Source organism: Sander lucioperca, chromosome 1 (genome assembly GCF_008315115.2).
Source record: "Sander lucioperca isolate FBNREF2018 chromosome 1, SLUC_FBN_1.2, whole genome shotgun sequence".
In the NCBI taxonomy this organism is placed as follows: Eukaryota; Metazoa; Chordata; class Actinopteri; order Perciformes; family Percidae; genus Sander; species Sander lucioperca.
The window spans coordinates 36,230,394-36,253,749 of NC_050173.1; the positions used below are offsets into that span (position 1 = coordinate 36,230,394).

Consider the following 23,356-nt stretch of genomic DNA (forward strand, 5'->3'; position numbering starts at 1 on the left):
GACTCGAGTTCAACTTTCCAAAATCATTTACTCATGACAATTCTGACTGCTAAGTGAACCTCACAACCTATTCTTTTTACATTCTGTCAGGGAAAGTTGTTTGACACAACCGTGTCTGACGAGGCTACATGGACACTAGGTAGGTTTCATGCCTATACATACACTCACTAACTTAGACTTTAATGTACAAATGTCACTCTTATCTCACTCCTGTTTACCTCTTTTCCTGCTTAGAGGACAAGTGTCTCATCCGGATCATTCTGATGAAGACTAACAGAGAGGCAGGGAACTGCTGGTCCTCCCTGCTGGAGGGGGAGTACTGTGCGAATGCCTGGGTCCAGGACCAGATGCAGAGGAAGCTCACACTGGAGAGGTTCCAGCGGGAGGTTAGTTTAATTAAGTGCCACCTGAAGGGTCATGGTGTATGTTGCCAAGACATTATTACAAGTCACCAGATGCACACCTGTCTCCCTCTACACATGGCCACATCGGTGTAACTTTGTTAGCCAGGTAGATACAGCTTTCTAATAAGCCACCCCTAATAGTGGGCTTATAGGTTGTGACAAATGGCTTTATTAATGGTTTATAAAAGATTTAATAATGATGCTGTTGTTGCCAGGTTGTGACAAATCTCTTTGGCTGGTTTCTATTTTGTAATAATGCAGTTACAAATGTTAGTAAGCCATTAATAAATGCTCATGGATTTCTCACTTTCTAATAAGCCATGAAGCCTGCCTTTATAAGATGCAAATACATGGATTTTGATCCAGATTGTCTGCAGCCCTTTTCTAAAAATGTGTCCAAATGAGGCAGTTCTAAGAGGAATTTTTCACAAATTGACAGAGCAGCACAGATTTCATTAAATTTAGTGTGGATTTGTTAGATGTATGCTAGCCTTGATAGGTGGCAACAGGGCTCCTGCTTATAAATTCATTGCACTCCTCTTTGCTAGAATCCTGGATTTGACTTCAGCGGTGCAGAGATCACTGGGAATTTTGCTGGTGGTGGTCCGGACTTTTCCAGTTTACAGAAGTGAGCAATGTCACAATGTCCCCTCTGCCTAACGAACACTACTGAGGACATCCATGGTATGCAGACGGACGGAGCCCATATGATGAGAAGTCAAAAGATTTGCCTTTAGAACTCAAATACTGTACGTTTTAATACAGGAAGACTTTACTGTTCGACAAAGACACTTTTCACAGCAGCCCTTTCATCTGGGTTGTTTAGGCCTGATTTGGCAAGTTGCAAAGCTCGTACAGGCAGAACAACAGTTGTTGCAAACTGTTCTATTTGGTTGTAAGAAGCATGTGTGATGCATTTAAATAATGAGAAGAATGCACAAGCAGTAACTTTTCAATAAAGTTTTATTGAAAGGTACAAGTACATAGGTTAACAAGATGGTGTATTCAATTTGCCATTTTGAATTTGAGAACACATTTTATTTCTGTCACTAAAAGAAACTTCTACCCAACAGGGAAACTGGCAAAGAAAATGCAATACAAATTCCAATCCACATTTCCACTGCAACAACCTTTTTAGTGTTCTCTGCATAATTGACAACTGAAATCAATTAATACATGCATTACTTCACTCTGTGTACACAAATTAAGAATTGGTGAAAACAACTCATCTGTAACCACTGATGACATTTCAGCTCAAACTGTATGATCAGCCATACGTGACAGTTGTCAGTAGCCTCACTTCACTGGAGAAAACCAGAGCTCCCTTCGCCGTATCAAAATAAAACAAAAAATCTTCACCTTGGGTAGGAGTGTGCATTCAGGACAGTTAAGCAACCTAGGGTGGGAGTTAAGGATTTTGGGCCCGATTTCTTGGTTCCATTTTTGCTGTTCACAAAATCCTTCTCCCTCCTCTTCCACATGGTGGACTGAGGACCTAGGTGGTTCTATACTTATTCGCTTAAAACCAGCAACCCGTTCCAGGAAATACCAAACACTGTGGTACGGATTTTAACGAGAACATACTCTAGACTTGTGCAAGCAACTCAACCAGGAAAGTAAAACTTAGCAGGATGGCAGCAGATAAACCTTTCTGACGAAGCATTACTCCTAGATAAAAAAAAAACAGGGTGCTTGATCAATGTATGATGGCAAACAAAGTTGAGAAAAGCCGTAACATTTTTAGCTTTTCCTTAAAGAAATCCATCATCACCGATGAAGATCTGTAAGGAAAATAACTGAAGCTGTACATGGGTGACCATAGTGCAAGTCAACCAAAAATTACATCCAACCAGAGAAAGATCATTTGGAGACAGTTGTAACTTTTCTCTGCATGTAAGGTCACCCGTTTGTACCCCCAGGTTTAACAAGCTGACTCAGGTATGGTGGGAAGATGAGTGATCTTGTAGTAGCTGTGCTTCAGCTGACGTGCAGTTCTTCCCGAAATAGCCCAGCGAAGCCTTTGGCTGTTAGGCTTGGAGCACCTGGTGGTGGCATATTCAGCCAGACATTTTCCAACCAACTCCCGCACACAAACTAGGTCCCCGTCTCTGATCTGCACAGAGAAAAACAAATTGTTAATCGTGTACCCCGAGGGCCTGTTCCATATTGTAATGGTAACCAATTTCCACAAATCCAAACATCAAGCAATCTTATATTTGGGCTCTAACCAGACAAAGCTACACCAAAAAATTATAGCAAAAATATTACTTCAGAGTTGTTAAAAACGCACAACACATTTATGATTGCAACAGTTGGTGCTTACATTCAGCTGCTGCTGCAGACTTTTCAGGGCCTCTGGTATTTTGTCAATGTACTCAGGGTCGTGTTGTTCCTGGGCCTCATAACACAGGAGAGCCATGGCGAGCAGAGATGGCTGCAGAGAAACAAGAGTCTTAACACAAACAAAACTGCAAACACAGCAAATGTGTTTTTCTAAGAAAGCTGGCATAGAAAACAAGAGAAAACACATTTTAAAAATGAATACACTCAACACAGATGGACTACCACTACAAACATGAAAGCATTTTGAGTTTCAATCAAATGGCTAGCAAAGTGGAACTGCTGGATGCCACTTTGACATCTGATACAATATAGTTCCAACTGGAAATAGGCCACCTTTAAAATGTTTGCAGAACGGTTATTTTGGCCTACCTTTATTTTGGAGAAGACAAATGAACAGTGACAGGCTTTCAGCTGAGCCTCCAGTCTCTCAAGGCTCAGTATCTTCTTGCTGTGAAAAGAAAATGCTTTTAGTGTCAAGATGGCAACATATATATCTATAAGATGGATGTAAAGCACAGCTCACTAGATTAGACATCAATCTGCCCATGTCAGTTTAGTGACAAAAAAAAAAATTGATTATATATATATTTTTTAAACTTAAAAACATATCACTAATGTTTTGAACAGATTTGAATATTTGTTTTCTAACCAGTCATATGTCTGAAGATCTACATGATTTCATATAGGACTGTGCCTGTTGGCTTTAAAAACATTTTTTTCTGGCTAGTATTCTCGTTAGAGCCAAATATGAGAAGACAGATTTTAGTAGAGTAAATATAATCTTGTTGAGTCATGCTTCAGCCCTGCAGGTTGATGTGACCGTCCTTACCTCTCAGCGTCGAGCTGCTCCTGGATGTGGCTGTGAAAGAGGCGAAGGAAGCGGAGGGCTGTGGGGGCCTTCACCTTCCAGTAGAGCTTCTCCATGATGATCTTCTCCATCCTCATCATGTCAGACACTGTAAAGCGATTCTGACTGATGCGGATCAGTTCGTTGGCTAGAGGCACATTCTTCTCCTCTTCTGCGGACTTCACGGCAATGTAGAAGCAGCACAGGCCCACGCAGGACAGGTGCTTTGGCTGAATCTGGAGGACAGGGAAAGGAAATGAGATTATAAAAACAACCTTTAATATTTTTTAGACAGCCAACAAGATGTACTTTTCAGGCATCAATGCATTTACAAACCTTCATTACAGAGAGGAATCGATCTAACAAGCTGATGGCCAGTGAGAAGGTCTCTGAGCTGAAACCAAAGAACCTGGTCAGAGAGAGCAGGTCCTTCACCTCCAGCTCCCTCCGTCTGGTGGTCATCCTGAGGCCATTGTCCTGGGAGCTCTCGATGAGCCTCAAGCCGCTCAGCTTTGGTTGGTATCGGCCCTCCAGATCTGTCAGGGCCTTTAGCTGAACTGCAAAGGGCTGTGTTCCGGGTCCTGTTACTGTGTCGATCATCTATGCAGATGAAGAAATAGAGCTGATTTTATACGGCCTAAATTTAACTAAGACTTTGACTCCCAGTCTCGGTACTGACAATGTGACAAGATTGTGTGTATGACTATAAAAATATATGCGATACTTTAAAACCATAGGTATGGCTAGCTAATTTATATCTACACAGACCTGAAACTAGACTGGGTGTCTAATACACGTCTACGGATGTTTTAAGACATTGTGCTGGGCGATATGGTCCCTGGTAAAAGAAGACATTAACTGTTCACTCTGCTATAACATTTCAATAAGTTACGAATTTGAATTTATGAACTAAGACCAGAAAAAGACAGCGGTTACATACTATTACGACAACCAAATCCCTGACGGTATCTAGCGTATTATGATAGATAAATCTCCTTCTACACAAAATGTCAACTTTACAATGTAATTTATACCATACCCAAAATGGGGGGGAAAGTTCTAAAATAATTATAAATTAAATATAATGGTTGGTTCATTTTAGGACTAAAGAAAATGGTTTTACACATTTCAGCGTATACAATCTAGTTTACTAATATGAACATATATCTGGTTAAGGATATGTAGTGCTCAGGAGTAGCTGAGACATGGGAGTCAAATTTCTACGTTATCCAGTAACAAGCCTTCCCCTAACAGCTGTCATTGAACTGGACTCAACTGGACTAGCTAGCTAAGCAAGGAGTGGTGGTAACTTTCAACATGGATACATAACAGGGCCATGTATGTCAAACAAAGTGTGTCACAATTTGTAATAGTATTTTATCACATTAAGGTAAATATAAGTTTATTAAAATGTATGATTCTCTCGGTTGTAGAAACATGTTTGATAGTCTGGGCACATGATAAGGCTTAATATCAAAGGACCAGGCCGAGCGTGCAGTCATGTCGGGACATGTCCCTGCCGTACACACCAATGGAGAGCTAACACAGAGCCTGATGACAACAAACCCAAGTAAGATAACAGTTTAAACCGTACATCGCTGGCTAAAACTTTAAAGACACAACACTGCGGGCATTAAATCAATTTAACGTTATGCTTCTTGACGGTGAAGTGGAAATAACAAACTAATCTGACGTTAACGACGTAACGTTAACCCTTAACGTTAGCTACAACCGCTAACGCTAACATCATTTTCCAATATTCATAGCGTTAATTTAGTCTCTTTTCAGCTAAGGACGTCCACATAACGACATGTTTTAATGTTTTAAATCCCAAACCCCACTTTCAGTTTAACATATGGTCAGTTAAGATGATATAGAAGGAAGATTAACGTTAGTTGACTTACCTTGGATGAAGTTACGTTGTCCTTAATATAATGAAAAATAAGCGATTGAAAAAATGCCTCCACACGCTTTAAATAAGCGAATGGAAAGATAGGTAAAACACAAAAAAGTGTAAGTATAAACTTTCACTAAAGAAAGTTTTAAGCACAAGTTAATTTCTGCCTATGCACACCCCCTACCCTTAGCGTAAGGCGATGGTGAAAAAGGGCCGTTTGGGAATTAATGGAGGCATAAAACCAAGCCCATGCCCAAACACGGTGAGCTTTCATTGGTCACCGACGGATGACATTCCTGGTTCTAAATTTCAATTGGATATATTTGCAGCCAATCACGATTAAGTCTGGCTGGAAGCCAATCGCAGATGGGGAGGCGGGACATGACAGTAAATTGGGACCTACTGTTTCTTTTTTTATGTTGTCAATACAATTATATTACACTTTTACACTAAAATAATTTTTACTTTCAACAATAAAGCGGAACAATTGACGCATTATTAGATGAATTACTAGCGTTAACAATAAAATAGAAGCCAAGAAAAGGTGTTCAACATTGCAGGGGAGGGGAGAGAACAGCAATGCCGTTGGAGAATCTTCTGGAAACCTGAATAGAACTTCTTATAATTTTATATACCGATTGTTTTCCTAGGCCAGGCGGTATCCCACTGTGCGGTCTCTTCTTCTTTTTAAATGGAGACAGCATTTGTCTCCCTACTGGCAGGTTTCTGGAACAGTCTGGGAGGACCCTGAACCTGCTGAGGCCACAGCTTTTGACACAACCTGTCTCCTGTCGACTTTCCTGTCTAGAAGTGCAATTACGGGGAGACCAAGGCACGTTTTGAATAAAGTCTTTATTACATGAGGATATACAAATCTGCAAGAGGGCCCACAAAGACCCACCATATAGATCTACTGACAGAGATTTAATCCTGAATTTATATACATCCAGGCTTTTTTCATGTAACAGTACACATTATATATATATATTATAATATATATTCTCTGTCTCTCGCTCTCGCTCGCTCGCTCTCTCGCTCTCTAGATATATACTGTATACACACACACTATGAAATACTTCTAACTAGATCTTTTTGACACAACATAAGGGCTGACATGTTAGCATGATAGGGCACCTTTTATAATGATTAAAGATAGTATTGGTATTATGACTGGTTTAAAGTGCATATAAATCATAATATACAATCCAAACAACATTACAGGACTATCATGTCACTTTATATTTCACAGTGTAAATTGTCAGTCAAAAACTACAAGCATAACATGAAATGAAGGTAGCACATTTAGTACAAAAACAGAGATTTTGGTAATCTTTTAATACTTCTAGGAATGAAGGTTAAGAGCCCTGCAGAGACCATGCTACAGAGCGCTGCTTAGAGTTTAGTAGACATGGAAGACGTCAGGCTGAATCACTTCCAAGGATGTTAAGTGCATTTCTATAAAATTGTTATTTCACATTGTAAAAATAATATACTTGATTGTTAGTCTGTGATCTTTTGATGGGGGTAGAAAGTCTTCTAATTCAAATTCCTTCCTGAGGTTAAGGAGCACGCAGATGGAAGACTAAAGAAGCTATGAAAAGGAAAGAAAAACCATGTCATTTATCTGAACAAGTGACTCTATATTCATTAAGGTCATTAAAAAAAACCTCAAGATATGGAATACTAAAGTTTAGTGCAAATGATAATTAAGTTGTTTGAGCATTTTGTTATTTGCCATGTTTGCTGCCACTGACAGAAGGCATAATTAAAGCTGAAACTTGAATTAAATGGATAATGCTTTTACCTAAACACCGTTAACCAATGAAAATCAGAAAACCATGTTTTGGTATATCATGAAGGAATACGAGTGAAATATGAAATGCTTTGGATCACACAAATGACTGATGTGATGGGAAGTCCCAGAGAACTGAGAGAGTTTAAGGGGATTGGGTTCAGTGGACCAACAGATGAACTGATGCTCGGTTCGGTTTTCCATTGATGTTATTTATTTTAATATAAATTATGGCAACATATTTTCTCATTTCAAGACTCTATTTTCTTTATATTGTTGCATAGAATGGTGCTAGACAATTAAATGATCTTACCTCAAACTACCAACAATTAAAAAAAAACAATCAACAATATTTGTATGTACATTATTGTATGTATGTTATTGTATGTTAATACATAACATAACTCACAGCCATCAGTTCAATTCAGTCAGTAACTAAAAGTCTCCTGTTCTACAACAGGACACAAACACACATTCATGGCAAGACCATAAAACAACACAAGCTACATGTTAGGAAAACAGTCCATGGATTGTGTGTCTAGCAGAGTCAGCATTAGGGACAAATTAAATACACTGAGCAAAGCTACCTTTTTGATCCATAAGTACACAGTGGCTTATAGCCGTCACATCGTTCGGGCTGACATACGTGCATAGTCACTGTGACACTGTCCACACATACAGTGTCAGTAAGTAATGTCAGATATGACATTTTCCATTTTCCCATGCTGATGGCAGACACATTCCTGGTTTCCCTGGATGTTTGATCCACAAATCAACTGAAAGGGGAAAAGAAATTAGACAGAATATGGGAAAAGAAAAGAATGAAGGATTTGATGAATGGTACAAATCAAAAGGGATAAATGAATGAAATGGGAATGCAACAGTGTTTGGGTTGGAACTTACAGTATTTTAGCATCCACATCCTTTCCGTATGCCTACTACATTTAAGCTACGTTTGGAGCCTAACTCCTGTTTTTGACATTTTAACATTTAAATCAGATTGTTTAAAAAACATCATGAAAACCAATGTCTTCAAATTAGATTTAGGCCAGATGGTGGATTGAATTTGTTGAGATGTTTCTCAATCTGATCACTCAAATCAAGAGTTTAAACTCTCTTTAAGGTCATATCCAACAAGACACATGGCACTGAACTATGACAAAAATGGTTGCATATAAAAAAAAATACTTTTTCTGTCACTAATGCTGTGTGGTAACACAGAGAAGAGGACATCAGGTTTGCGTCCTGGAATAAAACCCCCTCACACTTTTTTTTTTACCAAAGCAGATAAATGAATCGCTTGCAATTTGAAAAACAAATCAGGTAGTCTGAACAAAGCCTTGCCTTAAACGTTTAAGTTACCCAGATGTATTTTCAACACCTGAAAGTTTTTTATTTGTACATTCCTCATCTTCCTCTATATGACAAATCTAAAGCACTATCTTATAAACCCTTGTGTACATTATTGTATTTACTGCCTTTTCTGTGTTATACAGCATAGCCAGAAGGATCAGCAGCTACAGTATTTTAGAGGTAAAACCTACAGTATAAACCTGTTGAAATCATATCATTGGCCCTGTGTGGTATTACACTGGCTTAATACCTTTGGTAACATTTTCCCCCACATGGTAGGGCATTAAAGCCAGTACAAACTACCATTAATAGTAAAACTCTTTGAAGGAACAAGGCTCTCTTTTTTTGTTCACATGTATTTTTACTTCACTAATCATTAAAGCAGTATGTATGTTTTGAGCGCATATATAAGATACTGACATATAATGTTTCCACCTGCAGAAATGATTACAGCCCTACGTAGGATTTCGGTGTATCATCTGCGTTGCACATGGCGTAAGCATCGGTGAGACCAGTGGGATGTAAACAGAAGTGCCCTGCCTGAGATACAGTCTGGCAGGTCCGCCCGCAGAGACATAAGCATCAGGCTGTGTCATGCAAACTGTGACCCTTCCCACTATGTCTGGGCACACAGTGTCAGTCTGAATCTGTCCATGTATCAGTTTCTGAGTCAACATGGCTTCTGGGAAAATAACACTCTCTCATTAATCACATTGTACGCATCCCCCCTCTGGCCGATCAACTCTACATAGACTGGCTTAGAGAATATGTGTCTATGGCTTGTGAATATAATGCCCGGGTGACATTTAACATCATTTATGATTTTAGGGGTATTACTAAATTATTTAGTGGCATTACCACTTTCTCTGACAACCATGGTGTACGAAAGGGACCACTTGAACAACAATACAAATCAAATACATAGAGAAAAGCCCACTTACTTCTTCTTGTCCTTGTCCTTTTTGAATGGTTGTTGTGAGCAGCCTTGGAGTGCCTGTCCCATCAGTGTCTCAGCTGCAACCCTTCGTCTATTGAAGGCATTCATCTCCTCCTCCAGTTCTCTTCTTTTCTCCTCCAGATTCTTCTTTTCTTCCTGGTGCATCCTCTTGAGCTGCTCAAACCTCTCGTGAAGCTAGAGAGGAGGATGATGATGATGGAAAGGGCAGAATGTGAGACAAACCAAATATGGTATATTTTTAGTGAGTAGTTATTTAATGATCATGTCAATCCTCACCTCTTTTTCCTTTTCTTTCAGCTCTGCTTCTGTCTCCTTCACCTTGTTGACAAACATCTGTCTCATTTCGTCCTCTTTGCGCTGCAGATCCACAAGGAACTCCTTCCTCTTGGCTTCGTATGTCTCCTGAAGGCTGAAGATCAGAGTAAAAAGAGTAAAAAATCAGTCTAATGCAGGATTAGTATCGAGGAGCTGGTTGCTGCATTTGTTTATAAGTTCAACCGTATCTTAGTTGTAAAATAAATGTTCACTGGGTGGAGATTAATGCATCACAAATTTAAAATGGGTTGTACCACACAACACAAACTAGAGCTTAGCAGTTACTTAATATTTACAAACAGGCAGCCAGGCATAACTGGAGCAATAAAACTAGCATGTTAACATATGAACCATTTAGATTGAACAGCAAACTAGGTAATATAGTCGTCATCTGACCTGACACTTGATCAAAATGCTGTTTAATAATGTAAATATGAATATTTTCTAAAAATTGAATATTTTAGGTTACTTGTCACAAAAATAAAAACATTATTATGCCAATAGATTAAATTACCAAATAAGGTCATTAGGTTGCATAATCGATATTTCCCACTCACTCTAAACATATGTGAATACTATTAACTCTGAAACACATATTTATGCACATGTAAATAAAATAAAGTCATAACTACATTTACAAAGGAGTGTCAATCGGGTTTAATATATATCATTTGGTCCTATATAATATAATCATTTGGTTATATCTGGAGGTTATTTAACAGTTTGCGATGAATTCCTGTTTACACAGTTGATTGGTTTTGATTGGACAGCACTACAGATGTTTCCTGATATAGACATTTTGATGCAACCTGTATAGTGAATCACTAGTTTGAAATTAGCTAGTCGTGTCTAAGAACTTAAAAGGGACTTAACGAAAAATGATTTATAAATAGCCGGTTCAACCTAACCTAAACTCGATCTGAGGTATAACTAACATATCGTGTGTCATTTCATGAACACAGGAACTAGAGTTACTGTAGTTTCTCCCAAGGGGGTAAGCTTCTCCTCGGACCGCGTAGCTCCTATGGCGCCATTTTGATGCTACCAAGCCATCACCTCCCGTTAGCATTCCATTGACTGCCATTCATTTTGGCGCCACGTTGACAGCGAATAACTTTACATCTGAAGCGTTTAAATGGACTCTATTTGTCCATTGTTTATTTCTAAAGAAACGTACTTACTGTCGCATAGTAGAGGAATTACCGTATAGTACAGGAGAAGCTCGCAGGCAGTTTCGTCTCACATTAGCTGTTTAAGTGTAATTACTAATGTTAACTAGCATTTTAGTTAGCAATAATTAGCCTGTGCCTATGTTATCTCCTTACATATACCTACGCTCTCCGTCTCTGCAAGATTGGGAATGATTGAGATTTCTCTTGGCACAGCTACCAGAAGACTTACAACTTTCAGACACGTTGCTCACGGCACATTTACGTCGTCTCTCTCAGTTGGAGGCTGCGCAGTAACGCTCAGCCATCACCGGAAAAGTGCTTCTAATGGCCTTCACTGGTCTCCGCCCAGAGCAACGGGATCTGTTGGTCCATTCTTATATACTGTGTATGGTTTATCCCCAATATTAAAGGCATACTATGTAACTTTCCCCTCTTCGGTCCCCCTACAAGTTGTTTCATTGGAACTACAGCTTGCGCGGCTGTAGTTCCAATGACACAACCTGTAGGGGGACCGAAGAGGGAAAAGGTACATAGTATGCCTTTAAGGAGATGGGAGTGGCTAATCTCTAGATGAATTTATGAAGGCACTAAAAGATTCAGATCAGTCAAATAACCAAGTGTATCAATTAATTATACTGTTAGTTAAATAATTAAACTAGAGTCTAAATAGACACATCAAGCTTTACACTTTACCTTTGAGCTCCAATTGGTTGGTAAAAGGAGAAAAGCTCATCCCATCCCAAATCATAAATACCTACATTTTAATGTGCTGTTTATCAATTAAGTCATTCATCAGCACAGTTTTTACTGTACATCATAAGAGAGCAAGTTTATTTTTGGCAGTTCCACTGAAGTGAGTTGCCCAGATGCATTACATCACTGCTATCCCTAATTTCACCTGAACGAGTGGCTGTCCAGGCCTGTGTCCTTGAAGCCCATCTCTTCTAGCTTGCAGCGACGGTAGAGCTCATAGTGTCGGGTGTGTGTTTGCTCTCGGAGATCCTCCATGTTCACACGCAGTAGCATCTCCCTCAGCTTCACAAAATCACAGTGGTTTTCATTCTCCACTGAAAGAAAAGAAACATGATCATTTCATCATCATCATAAAAAAAAAAAGAATCATGATATCATGTTTATATCTCAAATGAAAAACTAAAAATAGTTCGGCAGCAGGATACAATGGACTCACCCTGTACTGATCCCCAGGGGTACAGCCTTGCTTTCACCATCTTATTTCCCACTTTAATTTCTTCTACACTTCCAATCACAGCAAAGGGAAGATGAGTCTGTAACATACAATACATATATTGTTACAATATGGTTAAAAATGATTCTACTGTTGCCATATCCAGGATCTCATTCTGCTATTACGACATGCTTCTAAATATACTGTATGTCTACTATGGATTCATATTAGAGCTGGGCGATATGGAGAAAATCAAATATCACGATATTTTTGAACAAATACCTCGATATCGATACCGCAACGATATTGTAGTGTTGACTATTGGTGCTTTCACAAAATATTTACACAATTAGATTTTTGATAAATAATCATCAGTAATGTGGATATAATGTCTAAGTGGGTAAAGGCAAATAATAGAACAGTTACAACAGTCTGGTAAGTTCAGAAAATGACATCACTTTACTGTAATGCAGCCTTTAAAACCAGGAAAAGACAACACTTAAGCCATATTACGATATCCAAAATCTAAGACGATATCTAGTCTCATATCACCATATCGATATAATATCGATATATTGCCCAGCTCTAATTCAAATTGTGGCTTGTATTGTGCAACTTCAGCTCTTTCTACTAAATTTCAGTAGCATGATAATCAGAATTAACTACTACTCCTTAGTAGTAATGTAGTAGATATTACTAGTATTTCTATTATATTTAAATTTCTGAAAAAAAAAATCAGATGTGGGCAGAAAATTCAAAGGTCTAAACCAGACTAAGGAAATTTGACCCAATAAGTGCTACAATACCCAAAGATGGGTGTTGGCTTAAGAATACAGTGGTGGAGAAATTTAGACTGTATATTACCTTGTAAAATATATACAGTATTGTATTATGTATTATTTGTGTCTGTGTGTTTCTAGGACTCACATTCATGGAGGTGTTGATCTCTGCAACAGCTTCATCCTCTGTAGGGAACTGATAAATCTGAACTCCATTACTGACCAGCTCACTCATAATCTTGATCTTTAATTTGTCCAATTCGCTCTTGGATACCGTGTCTGCCTTTGCAATAATGGGGATGATGTTCACCTGCATGGAAATAAAACAAACATTAATATGAGGGACAGACTGAGAAACAAGTAACATTATAAGTAATATTAACTGCTGAAATACACCATGCAACATTCTGTGTTCACCTTGCTGTCCAGTTTCTTCATTGTAACTAGATCAAGGGACTTCAGGGAGTGTCCAGTGGGAGCGATGAAATACAGACAGATATGGATTCTTGTGTCATGGCAGTTAAACAAGGAACGTTTTATTTTTAGCTCCTCCTCAAGAAACCTTTCAAATTGGGCATCAATATACTCAAGGATGGGTTTATAGCTGCACAAAAAGAAAGCACAAGGCATAAAACATGAGCATCATTATTTTATCTTTACATGTATGAACAATAAACTTTACATCGCTTTCCTTGATGATTGAGAGACATATTAGTATCCTAGTTACAAACTCTGCAACTACAGTCTTGCAGCCAAGAATGCCCGCTTTTTTTTTAAATTCCCCGCTGTTGGAGCACTCAAATGTCTATTGAGATTGCATTAGTTCTACCAGTCATTCCCATATCCCCTTTCTTCCCTCCCAATTCACATGCTAGAAGCAGGCCAGATCTCTTTCTCTATTCCATACTGTGTAAGTGTGTTGGCTGCAGAGCAAGAGCGGGACATGATTAATAGCTGATGCTGATCTAACCAGGAGAAATGTCAAAACTGCACTGAAAATTTCTGTTACAAGTTTTCTATAACATTTTATACTGAAATTGTCTTCCTTTGTGCAGGACAGTTTCATCCATTTCTGATCATTTAAAAAAAAAAAAAAGCACCAAAAGTCAAACAAACATCTACTAGAATCTTTACCTTTCCTCTTTGTTGATTTGGTCTCCGAACCCTACAGTGTGCACAGTGGTCAGCTTGAGGTTAACATTGCTCTCCTGCAGATCATAGGTTTGTGGGCGTAACTGTACCTCACTCTGATAGTGGCTGGCTTCCTCATTTTCAAATGTTGTATTGAAAAGAGTGTTCATTAATGTTGACTTGCCTATCCCTGTCTCACCTTAAAAAAGAGAGAGAAAATGACACGTGGTGAACAGGGAGGGAGAGGGAAAGACAAAGTGAAGCAAACAAAATTCCAAATGAATGCATGTCATGTTCATGGTAGGATTATGAACTCCTCCTGGGTTCAGACATACCGACACAGAGGATGTTGAAGCAGAATCCCTGTGCAACTGATTTACTGACCAACTGATCTGGAAGACTGTCAAACCCCACATGACCTCCGAGCTCCAGGTTGCGCTTTTCTTCATGCTGAGGTTTTCATGCAGGCAGGACAAAGAATGTATTGAAAATAAATGACTTGCATTTCAGCAATATTTTATCATATTCACTTCATATCACTAAATCACAAAAATCTACAGAATGGCGAGGTTAAAAAAGTCCTTCTGTCAGATCCCATCCCCACCATTCTGCTTTCAAGCTTAAAAGCATTCTTTGCAAATGAGGTCATCTCTCTCTTCCACTTAACTCGCTGAATAGTCCGAGCTAAAAAAAAGGTTCAGTCTCAATATCACAAACCAAATTCCTCCTTTATAGCCTCGAAAATCTGAAAAAAAAAAAAAAAAGCTACAACAATAATCATTTGAGTTGCGCAGCACAGATGTCACACTTTACATTGTGTGTCTTGTGTTTGTATATCAAGCTTTGGTATAAGGCCTTAGCCTGCTGCTGACAGTAATGGTTTGTGATTATCAGTATGCTTATATTTAGGGCTGAAACAAGTATTTTCATCAGCGATTAGTCTGTTGATTATTTTTTTGATTAATAGATTAATCATTTAAATGTCAGAAAATGTTTTTGTTAAAATATTATTTTCACCATTTTTCAGAGCCCAAAGTTACCAATTCAAATTGCTTGTTCTGCTCAACCAACTGTACAACATCGAGATATTTAATTTACAATAATCAGACTCAAACAGAAAAAAAGCACACATTTTGAGAAACTAGGACCAAAAAACAGTTCCATGTTCATTAGAACACTGAAACTACATTAAGTCATTTCAATGTGAACATAATAAAACAATGTATTTTGCCCTGGCTGTATAAGCTGGGAGATGGTTCATCTCTCCTATACCAGATAGACCCTGGAATACTGGCATCTTGTAAAAGGCTCAACATGAGGATCAGGATGTGTTCAATGCAACAATCATCCGCTTCTGTCCCTCTCTCTCACATACACACACACACACACACACACACACACACACACACACACACACACACACACACACACACACACACACACACACACAAAGAGCTCTTTATCTCAGTGTTGTTTCTCAGGGTGGGAGGATATCCAAGCGGCTGGCTGCCCTGGTACCCATAACTCCCTCACAGACAAACACACACACACTGACACTACCTTAACTTAAAGTCTCCCATCATTTGCAATGCAACCTGTAAACAGGAGGCTAAATACCAGGCCCGTACTGTTAGCTATGATGGCTTTAACACATTGCCACGAATTACACGTTTGGCTAATACATATTTAATTTTTCGCTGAGCAATCTTGATGAAGTAGCTACCACTTGAGGAGGCTGCTACTTATGTTTATCCTCTTAACTGAGTCTCTGCCTGCTGTCCTGTCAATTCAGCACCCGGGTGCACCTGTCAGTGTTGACATGGTAAACAACAACGTGTTGTGTGCTGCTTCATGATGCTGAAGTGCGCTTTTTCTGCACGTCTCCACGGACAGCACGCATCAAAACGGGGCGACGATGCATCGTTTCTATTGAATCAATCGTAGCTGAAAAATCCGTTTTTATCCCGATTCATTAAAGCTTTCTCAACACCGCATTGACCCTGCTGCATTCTCTCCACACACCTCATTACCATCATCTTGCTCTCACATACACCTGAATACTATGCTAGTTTGATTCTTATTTCTACTCTGACAACACCAAGTCATGAGTCACTGCAGGCCCGCATACAGCAGATCATCATACTTACTGCGAAAACATCTACCTCATTGGCCGCCATCGTCAGAAGTGGCTGTGTGCGGGAATTATCCGTCTTTAGCAGCTCTCCACATTAAACACGGACAGACTCGCACTGCTTTCAATATGGCCACTTGGAGGCAACACCCCCTCGATGTTGGAGGGCGACACTACAACAGCTCTATAAAGCCTTCAGTCAATATTCTAACTGAAGGAGTTTAGTGCAAACTAGTTTTTGTTTATAACTTAGAAATTATTCAGATAACTATAGACTAGCTTTTGCCAAGGAAACGAGAAGGTACCACAGAAATAGTGATACTTTGTAACAGTTTATCTCCTTTTCCAGTTTAGAGTTTTCTTCTTTTATCAAGTTTGTCCATGTCCCGGGGTTTTCATACGGCAACAATTGTATAAAAAAGTAGGTTATTACAATATTACTCCCTTTAAATGCTATTTCATATATCTTCTCTCATACATTTCAAAAGAAAAGTTACTTTTACATTTATTTTACTAATGGGTAGTTCATTTTCAAGATCGAGATTTTACATATACCATTATAATCTACCTGCATAAGCCTATTGACAACAATACCCAAAGTATAAAAACTATTAATAATAATCAGGTAGCATAATGGCCCCTGCCAGAAGGTTCTGTTATATTATCAGATCATTTTTACTCATGCAGCAGGTAGAAAAAGGCTAATTTTAGAAACTTAAGATAATGTGGGGTAGCTTCACATTTTGTGTTTATTATACATGTTGAAGCCTATTCAATAAAGTAATGCAACATTTGAGGTTTTACATACAAATTAACGTTTTAAGTAAAAAAATCTCAATATCTTTGCACCACTGCAGTATAGGCTATATGCTACAAACGCAGAAGTGTTAAATACACTTAATTACATTGCTATGTTGATACATTATCATTGTGCTGTTATTACCAATATTTCAATAAATCAACTCAATGATGTATTCAAAAGTTTTTCTCAGCCTTGGAAAAGATTTATATATTTATATATATATATATATATATATATATATATATACACATACATACACAATTAGTCTTTCTTTTTTTTTTCTTTGCAGCTTTGATGTTGATCTACTATCAAGTAGCTGCCTTTAATAACGGGGAGAGCCATAACATAAAACGGGTGAGTTTATTTGGCGAGGCGCCGGAAGCAGCAGGTTGGTGGAGGACAACGGAGAGGGGAGCGCGGACTATCTGTTCTATATTTTCTCATTCGTACTGCTTCGGAACAAAATGGCTTTGACCCAAGAATCGCTTTTGTCCTTTTTACTGGAGCACGGAGGCAAGGTGAAGAACTCGGAGCTACTAAACAACTTCAGGAGTCTAATCAGCTGCAGTGATCCCGCGGAAAAGCAGCACAATAGGGACCTTTTCAAGAAGTTGGTGAACAGCGTCGCTGTTGTCAAACAGATCGACGAGGTAAAGTTTGTGGTTGTGAAGAAAAGGTATCAGGACTTTGTTAAAGAGGTGGCTCAGGATGCCTCGCAGAAAACGCAGATGGATGACAGTTTCTCAAGCCAAAATACGAGCTTTTCGTACACATCTCCTCATCGAGCCGAGTCAGCCAGGGTGATTTATTCTGATATTGAGAACAATAATATGTGCTGTCCCTCAAACATACATGGCAACTATTATAGTGATGCCAAAAATACTTCTGTGGGGGCTATGCTGGAAAGGAGCCCGTTATCAAGAAACATAAGTTGTGCGGACGCAACTACTGTTAAAGTCCTGAATATCTCCGGAGATCGGGCGAGCAGAGCGAGGAAATCTGGAGCTGTGTTCGCTGTCATAGCAGTAAAATCCCCTCCCAGACACTCTGCACCAGCAACACAGGAAGGATTACATTCCCAAGTGCATCCGCATAAAACCTCGGACAAACCAATCACGTTGGTAACAGAAGTTTCTACAACATCTGTGCCGACTCTGAATCCTAACTTTCCAGCTTTTGCAAAAAGAGAATCTCAGTGTTGGAAAGACAGACAGACAGAGGACATGCAACCGCCAGGCTTTGCCCTGCTGAGGCCCCAAAACAAGAGAGATGATGCAAAGTACTCAGAGTCTGTGCCTTTGGAGCCATTAGCTCATGAGTGGTTGGTAAAGTGTGCTGCTGGACTGTGGGAACAGATCCATGGTTTGCTGCTGCAGGACACACGGTTAGCACAGAAGAAAGACTTCATGTCAGGTTTCACAGCACTGCACTGGGCTGCCAAGAGTGGCAACAGCGAGATGATACACAAGCTCGTGAATATCTCCAGGAAAAGAGGCACCTGTGTTAACATCAACAGCAAAGCACACGGAGGATACACACCTTTACACATCGCAGCAATGCACGGCCACACTGAAGTAATGGTTTTGCTTGTGCAAGGTTACGGAGCCAATGTGAATGAAAGAGATAATGATGGCAAGAAGGCCTTCCACTACCTGGGCAAAGGTGTGTCAGCTGAGGTCAGAGCACTTATGGGAGGACTGCAGCAGAGCAACTACAGGGAGAAGACAGAAGATGAAGACTACAGAGAGCACCAGAAAGGCTTCAACACAATTAGTAAACTCTTCCAGCCTCACATAGGGAAGAAACAAAAGACCACAACTAAGTTTGCTCATGACTGGTGAGAATGATCAAAAAGAAAGCTGTGAGGACAATATGAAAATCGTTATAAATAATACTGTCTTACTTTGTATATTATGTTAATATAAAACAACTTACATCATTGTTTATCCTTTAGATCACTTAATGTCTATAACTAAATTACAAACGTGTCTCAGCACTTATTGCAGCTCCCTTCTACAGTGTATCACTGTTGAATGTACTATTTATGAATGGTATTTATAAGTTAATGTCATTTTCTTTAGTTGAACTCCATGTATTAACAATGAATTCTATTTTGAACCCTTTACATTTATTTTACTTACTAACAACACAATCAGTGATATTCAAACATGTTTTCATTACCTCGTGTGTAACAAATCTTGGGAAGTTACCTCTTGATTCGTGACTTAAAAGTGTGAGGAAATATGAAAACAGACCACACCTGGAAACAGGTGCTATCAACACTGGTGTGAAACTATTTTGTGTTGTTGATGTAGAATGCTTATTGCTTTTGTGCACAGCAGATCAAGTATTTATGATATTCTGATCATCAAATAAAGTTCTTCAAAGCAAACCGAGTGCAGAGGAAACATTGGATACTGTTGTAGAAAGAAAATAGTGGGAGGAGGTTTAACATTTTGAAAAAGCTTCAGTAAAAGCAAAGGGGACTTTTGTGGTGGCCAGTTATGCAAAGCAGGCCACCAGACTGTGTGGTGGAATGCCTCCTTTATCAATCTCTTTGTGAACTTGAGCTCTAATGGATGAGAAAGGCCTCCCTTTGTGGGACAACATGGGCTTCATTCTGTAGACTGACGTGCTAAAAAAAACATGATTTCTCTCAACTGCAAAAAAAAAAGAAGCCAAAGATTAAATTGTAGGGTGGGGTCTAATAATCTATAATCTAATAAAGAAATAATCCCTAAGTGGAAAACTAACAACCTCTTTAATGGCCATGTTGTCATTAATGAATGAATGGCCTTTTCCCAGATACGATATGCTTGAAAACAGTAATCCGCTTTTTCTCTCTCCATGTGTCCTTAATTGACCCAGAGAAAAACAATCCCAAATGACATGAAACGAGTTGGAGCTCAGACAATGAAGCCAAAAGCAAAACTGTGCCAGAACAATGTCCTTTGTCTTGTTATCTGGAAAAGAAGCTGCTTGCATAATAATCCTGACAGAGGACAGCTGCACTCACAACTATTCCACATAGTAGATTGCATTATGTGTTAAATACCACTTCAAAAACTTTCCTTTGCAAGGCAACTGGAATATCATAAAAGGAAATCTACCACAGAAAAGCTTCCTACGTTTCTTTTTTAATGGCTCAGACAAAATGTGCAAACGTCAAAGACGGTCAAAACAATACTGTGGTGTGTTCCAGGTCTTGTATAATTTCCTGTCAGTACAAAACAGAACAATACATCATTTTTGGTATACCTATAGCTACTTTAAAACAATATAATGTGCAGATTAGTATATCTTTTAGTATATAGTGTGGAACTGAAAACAGCTACAACCTACTGTAAGTTTAAAGCCCAGCCAGTGGTCCAGCTACAATTACCTTTAAAGTGCTCATATTATGCTTTTTGGTTTTTTCCCCTTTCCTTAATTGTGTTACATATCTTTTTTGTGCACGTTATAGGTTTACAAAGTGAAAAAGCCCAAAGTCCACCCCAAATGGACTTACCATCTCCAACAGAAAACACTGTTCACAAACTGCTCCAAACAGCTCTGTTGTAGTCCAGCCTTTACTTCCGTGAAAAACATGCGTCACTTTGTAACACACGTTATAATGCTCGCCTAGTTGCTAGCGTGGCACGCCCTCATACTCTGCTTCTGACTGGGTAGTAGTCCTGACCTAGCTACTGCGCATGTGCGACTCCCAACAAAGATTGAATAGAAGTGAGATGCCTCACTCTTTAGCTAAAACAGAGAGCTCAACACACAGGGTGAAAAGAGGAGCTGCAGCAATATGCAGTACAACAAAAATATGTTTTTTGAAAATGAAACTATGTAAACCTATTCTGGCACAACCTTAAAATACAATTATGAACCTGAAAATGAGCATGAGAAAATCGAGACTAAAAAGAGACTAAAAAAAACACATAATGTGATGGTACTGACTCACAATGAAGAAATGACCACCCACACTCAGTGGTTGAGGCACATTATGTCCTGTTTAAAACTCAAAAAGATTTGCTACTCTGTGCTGCTACAACAAATTCAAAAATGTGGCCTTTTCTTAAAGTGCTCATATTATGCTTTTTGGCTTTCCCCCTTTCCTTTATTGTGTTATATATCTTTTTATGCATGTTATAGGTTTACAAAGTGAAAAATCCCAAAGTCCACCCCAAAGGGACTTACCATCTCCAACAGAAAACACTGTTCACAAACTGCTCCAAACAGCTCTGTTGTAGTCCAGCCTTTACTTCCGTGACGAGCGTGCGTCACTTTGTAACACACGTTATAATGCTCGCCTAGCTGCTAGCATGGCACTTCCTCATACTCTGCAACTGACAAGCTAGCAGTACTTACTGCTCATGTGCGACTCCCGACAAAGATGGTACAGAAGTGAGATGTCTCACTCTGTAGCTAAAAAGAGAGCTCAACACACAGGGTGAAAAGAGGAGCTTCGGCAATGTGCAGTACAACAAATATATGGTGTTTTCTGAAAATTCAACCACATAAACCTATTCTGGTACAACCTCTAAATACAATTATGAACCTGAAAATGAGCATAATATGAGCACTTTAATACTCAGTGTTGAACACTTAACAGTATTACTGCAGCAGCAGTGGCAGTAAAAACTGTCCTGTCCTGTTACTAGTGTCCAGTACACTGTCCTGTGACTCCATGGCTGTCCCGGCACAGTCAGACACTGTCCTGTACACTGTCCTGTGACTCAGAGACACTGTCCTGTGACTCCATGACTGTCCCGGGACAGTCAGACACTGTCCTGTACACTGACAGTGTCTGGGAGTCACAGGACAGTGTCTGACTGTCCCGGGACAGTCATGGAGTCACAGGACAGTGTACAGGACAGTGTGTGACTGTCCCGGGACAGTCATGGGAGTCACAGGACGGTGTACAGGACACTACTAACAGAACAAGACAGTTTTTACACTGTCCTGTACACTGTCCTGTGACTCAGAGACACTGTCCTGTGACTCCATGACTGTCCCGGGACAGTCAGACACTGTCCTGTACACTGACCTGTGACTCCATGACCGTCCCGGGACAGTCAGACACTGTCTTGTGACTCCCAGACACTGTCCTGTACACTGTCCTGTGACTCCATGACCGTCCTGGGACAGTCAGACACTGTCCTGTGACTCCCAGACACTGTCCTGTGACTCCATGGCTGTCCCGGGACAGTCAGACACTGTCCTGTACACTGTCCTGTGACTCAGAGACACTGTCCTGTGACTCCATGACTGTCCCGGGACAGTCAGACACTGTCCTGTACACTGACAGTGTCTGACTGTCCCGGGACAGTCATGGAGTCACAGGACAGTGTACAGGACAGTGTGTGACTGTCCCGGGACAGTCATGGGAGTCACAGGACGGTGTACAGGACACTACTAACAGGACAAGACAGTTTTTGCTGCCACTGCTTCTCTATTACTGCCATGTCAGTGGAGCTTGAGTATATGGCTTATACCAGTGTACAAGAGTAGTGACTTGTTCATCACAGTAAATGTAGGTATACATGCCAAGCCCCAAAGGTAGATGACAGAAAACAGTTGAGTTTTAAATAATTAACAATTAAGTTTGATATAAAAAAAACAAGGAAACTTTTGTCTCACTTTGAACATAGATGCGACTATTAACAGAGGAGGGGGCGCCCCTGCACATCCAATGCAGAAATTCCAGAGAAATTAAGTAAATTAAGGAATGACTGATGAAAAGATTTGGTCCATGTTGCTTTGTGTCTGTATGCAGCTAAATTTAGCTATAAAGCATATTCATATTTGATAATTTGATACAGTAGTATTTTTTTTAAAGCTTTGATTTGCTGAGTATTTGTTTTGAATTAAATTTTTTGCCCTCTAGTGGCTAGCAGTTTTAAAGCAGCTGCTTTATTTTGTCGTTTTTGAACATGCCACATTGAGTAATTTCTATAAATTCAGACCTATGTAACTTTATTAACTTACCTACTTGTGAGCCAATCTTGCACATCTTGTTGAAAATCTTTACCCTAGGACAAATAATATTACATGGTCTATGTAAGTTAATACTGTAATTTAATTGGAGAATTATGCCTATATATTGCATCGCAATAGTCAGCAATTACAGGTTTAAAATGTTAAATTAGCTAACATTAGTTGACATTAGCATCTAGCTAGCTAGCTTCTGAGGGTTGAGTAACGTTAACTCAAAAATAAACCCAATAACGTTTATGGTTAACGTTATCAGTAACGTAA

General features: G+C 39.3%; 3 protein-coding genes and 1 long non-coding RNA gene across 7 annotated transcripts; 2 read left to right on the forward strand and 2 right to left on the reverse strand.

The window, feature by feature from the left end:
- Window positions 1-1,349: 1,349 nt before the first annotated feature.
- Window positions 1,350-5,762, reverse strand: ccng1 (cyclin G1). The gene is made up of 6 exons (XM_031319620.2): window positions 5,499-5,762; window positions 3,931-4,194; window positions 3,577-3,830; window positions 3,117-3,195; window positions 2,728-2,838; window positions 1,350-2,517 (listed from the first exon to the last, which is right to left on the reverse strand). The coding sequence occupies exons 2-6, from the start codon at window positions 4,192-4,194 to the stop codon at window positions 2,326-2,328; spliced, it is 900 nt and encodes a 299-aa protein (XP_031175480.1). The 5' UTR covers window positions 5,499-5,762; the 3' UTR covers window positions 1,350-2,325.
- Window positions 4,599-9,583, forward strand: LOC116064415. Its single transcript, XR_004108518.2, has 3 exons — window positions 4,599-5,164; window positions 6,214-6,339; window positions 9,078-9,583. It is a non-coding gene; the product is annotated as an uncharacterized LOC116064415 (long non-coding RNA).
- LOC116064411 (septin-8-A-like) lies at window positions 6,581-23,130 on the reverse strand. 4 transcript variants are annotated; one of them, XM_031319618.2, is made up of 10 exons: window positions 23,087-23,130; window positions 14,513-14,627; window positions 14,181-14,376; window positions 13,464-13,650; window positions 13,195-13,356; window positions 12,271-12,367; window positions 11,980-12,148; window positions 9,871-10,003; window positions 9,578-9,768; window positions 6,581-7,082 (listed from the first exon to the last, which is right to left on the reverse strand). In XM_031319618.2, exons 3-10 carry the CDS (start codon window positions 14,345-14,347, stop codon window positions 7,028-7,030), a joined length of 1,161 nt encoding a protein of 386 aa, XP_031175478.1. In that variant the 5' UTR covers window positions 14,348-14,376; window positions 14,513-14,627; window positions 23,087-23,130; the 3' UTR covers window positions 6,581-7,027. The 4 variants fall into 4 exon arrangements, with proteins under 4 accessions (XP_031175478.1, XP_031175475.1, XP_031175474.1 ...); XM_031319615.2 differs by lacking the exon at window positions 23,087-23,130 and adding an exon at window positions 16,340-16,453; XM_031319614.2 differs by lacking the exon at window positions 23,087-23,130 and adding an exon at window positions 16,325-16,354.
- sowahab (sosondowah ankyrin repeat domain family member Ab) lies at window positions 17,512-19,502 on the forward strand. The gene has a single exon (XM_031319612.2). The coding sequence runs from the start codon at window positions 17,575-17,577 to the stop codon at window positions 18,949-18,951; it is 1,377 nt and encodes a 458-aa protein (XP_031175472.1). The 5' UTR covers window positions 17,512-17,574; the 3' UTR covers window positions 18,952-19,502.
- Window positions 23,131-23,356: the final 226 nt, after the last annotated feature.

What these genes read in the sequence shown, in the direction of transcription:
- sowahab (XM_031319612.2), top strand. Translation starts at nt 17,575, where the DNA reads ATGGCTTTGACCCAAGAATCGCTTTTGTCCTTTTTACTGGAGCACGGA.
- ccng1 (XM_031319620.2), bottom strand. Translation starts at nt 4,194, where the DNA reads ATGATCGACACAGTAACAGGACCCGGAACACAGCCCTTTGCAGTTCAG. An exon ending in GATTCCTCTCTGTAATGAAG is followed by an intron (nt 3,831 to 3,930) that starts GTTTGTAAATGC and finishes CCTGTCCTCCAG; the next exon opens with ATTCAGCCAAAGCACCTGTC. An exon ending in GAGCAGCTCGACGCTGAGAG is followed by an intron (nt 3,196 to 3,576) that starts GTAAGGACGGTC and finishes TTCTTTTCACAG; the next exon opens with CAAGAAGATACTGAGCCTTG.
- LOC116064411 (XM_031319614.2), bottom strand. Translation starts at nt 16,354, where the DNA reads ATGGCGGCCAATGAGGTAGATGTTTTCGCA. An exon ending in CAAATCAACAAAGAGGAAAG is followed by an intron (nt 13,651 to 14,180) that starts GTAAAGATTCTA and finishes CTTTTTGTGCAG; the next exon opens with CTATAAACCCATCCTTGAGT. An exon ending in TGAAAGAAAAGGAAAAAGAG is followed by an intron (nt 9,769 to 9,870) that starts GTGAGGATTGAC and finishes CCTCCTCTCTAG; the next exon opens with CTTCACGAGAGGTTTGAGCA.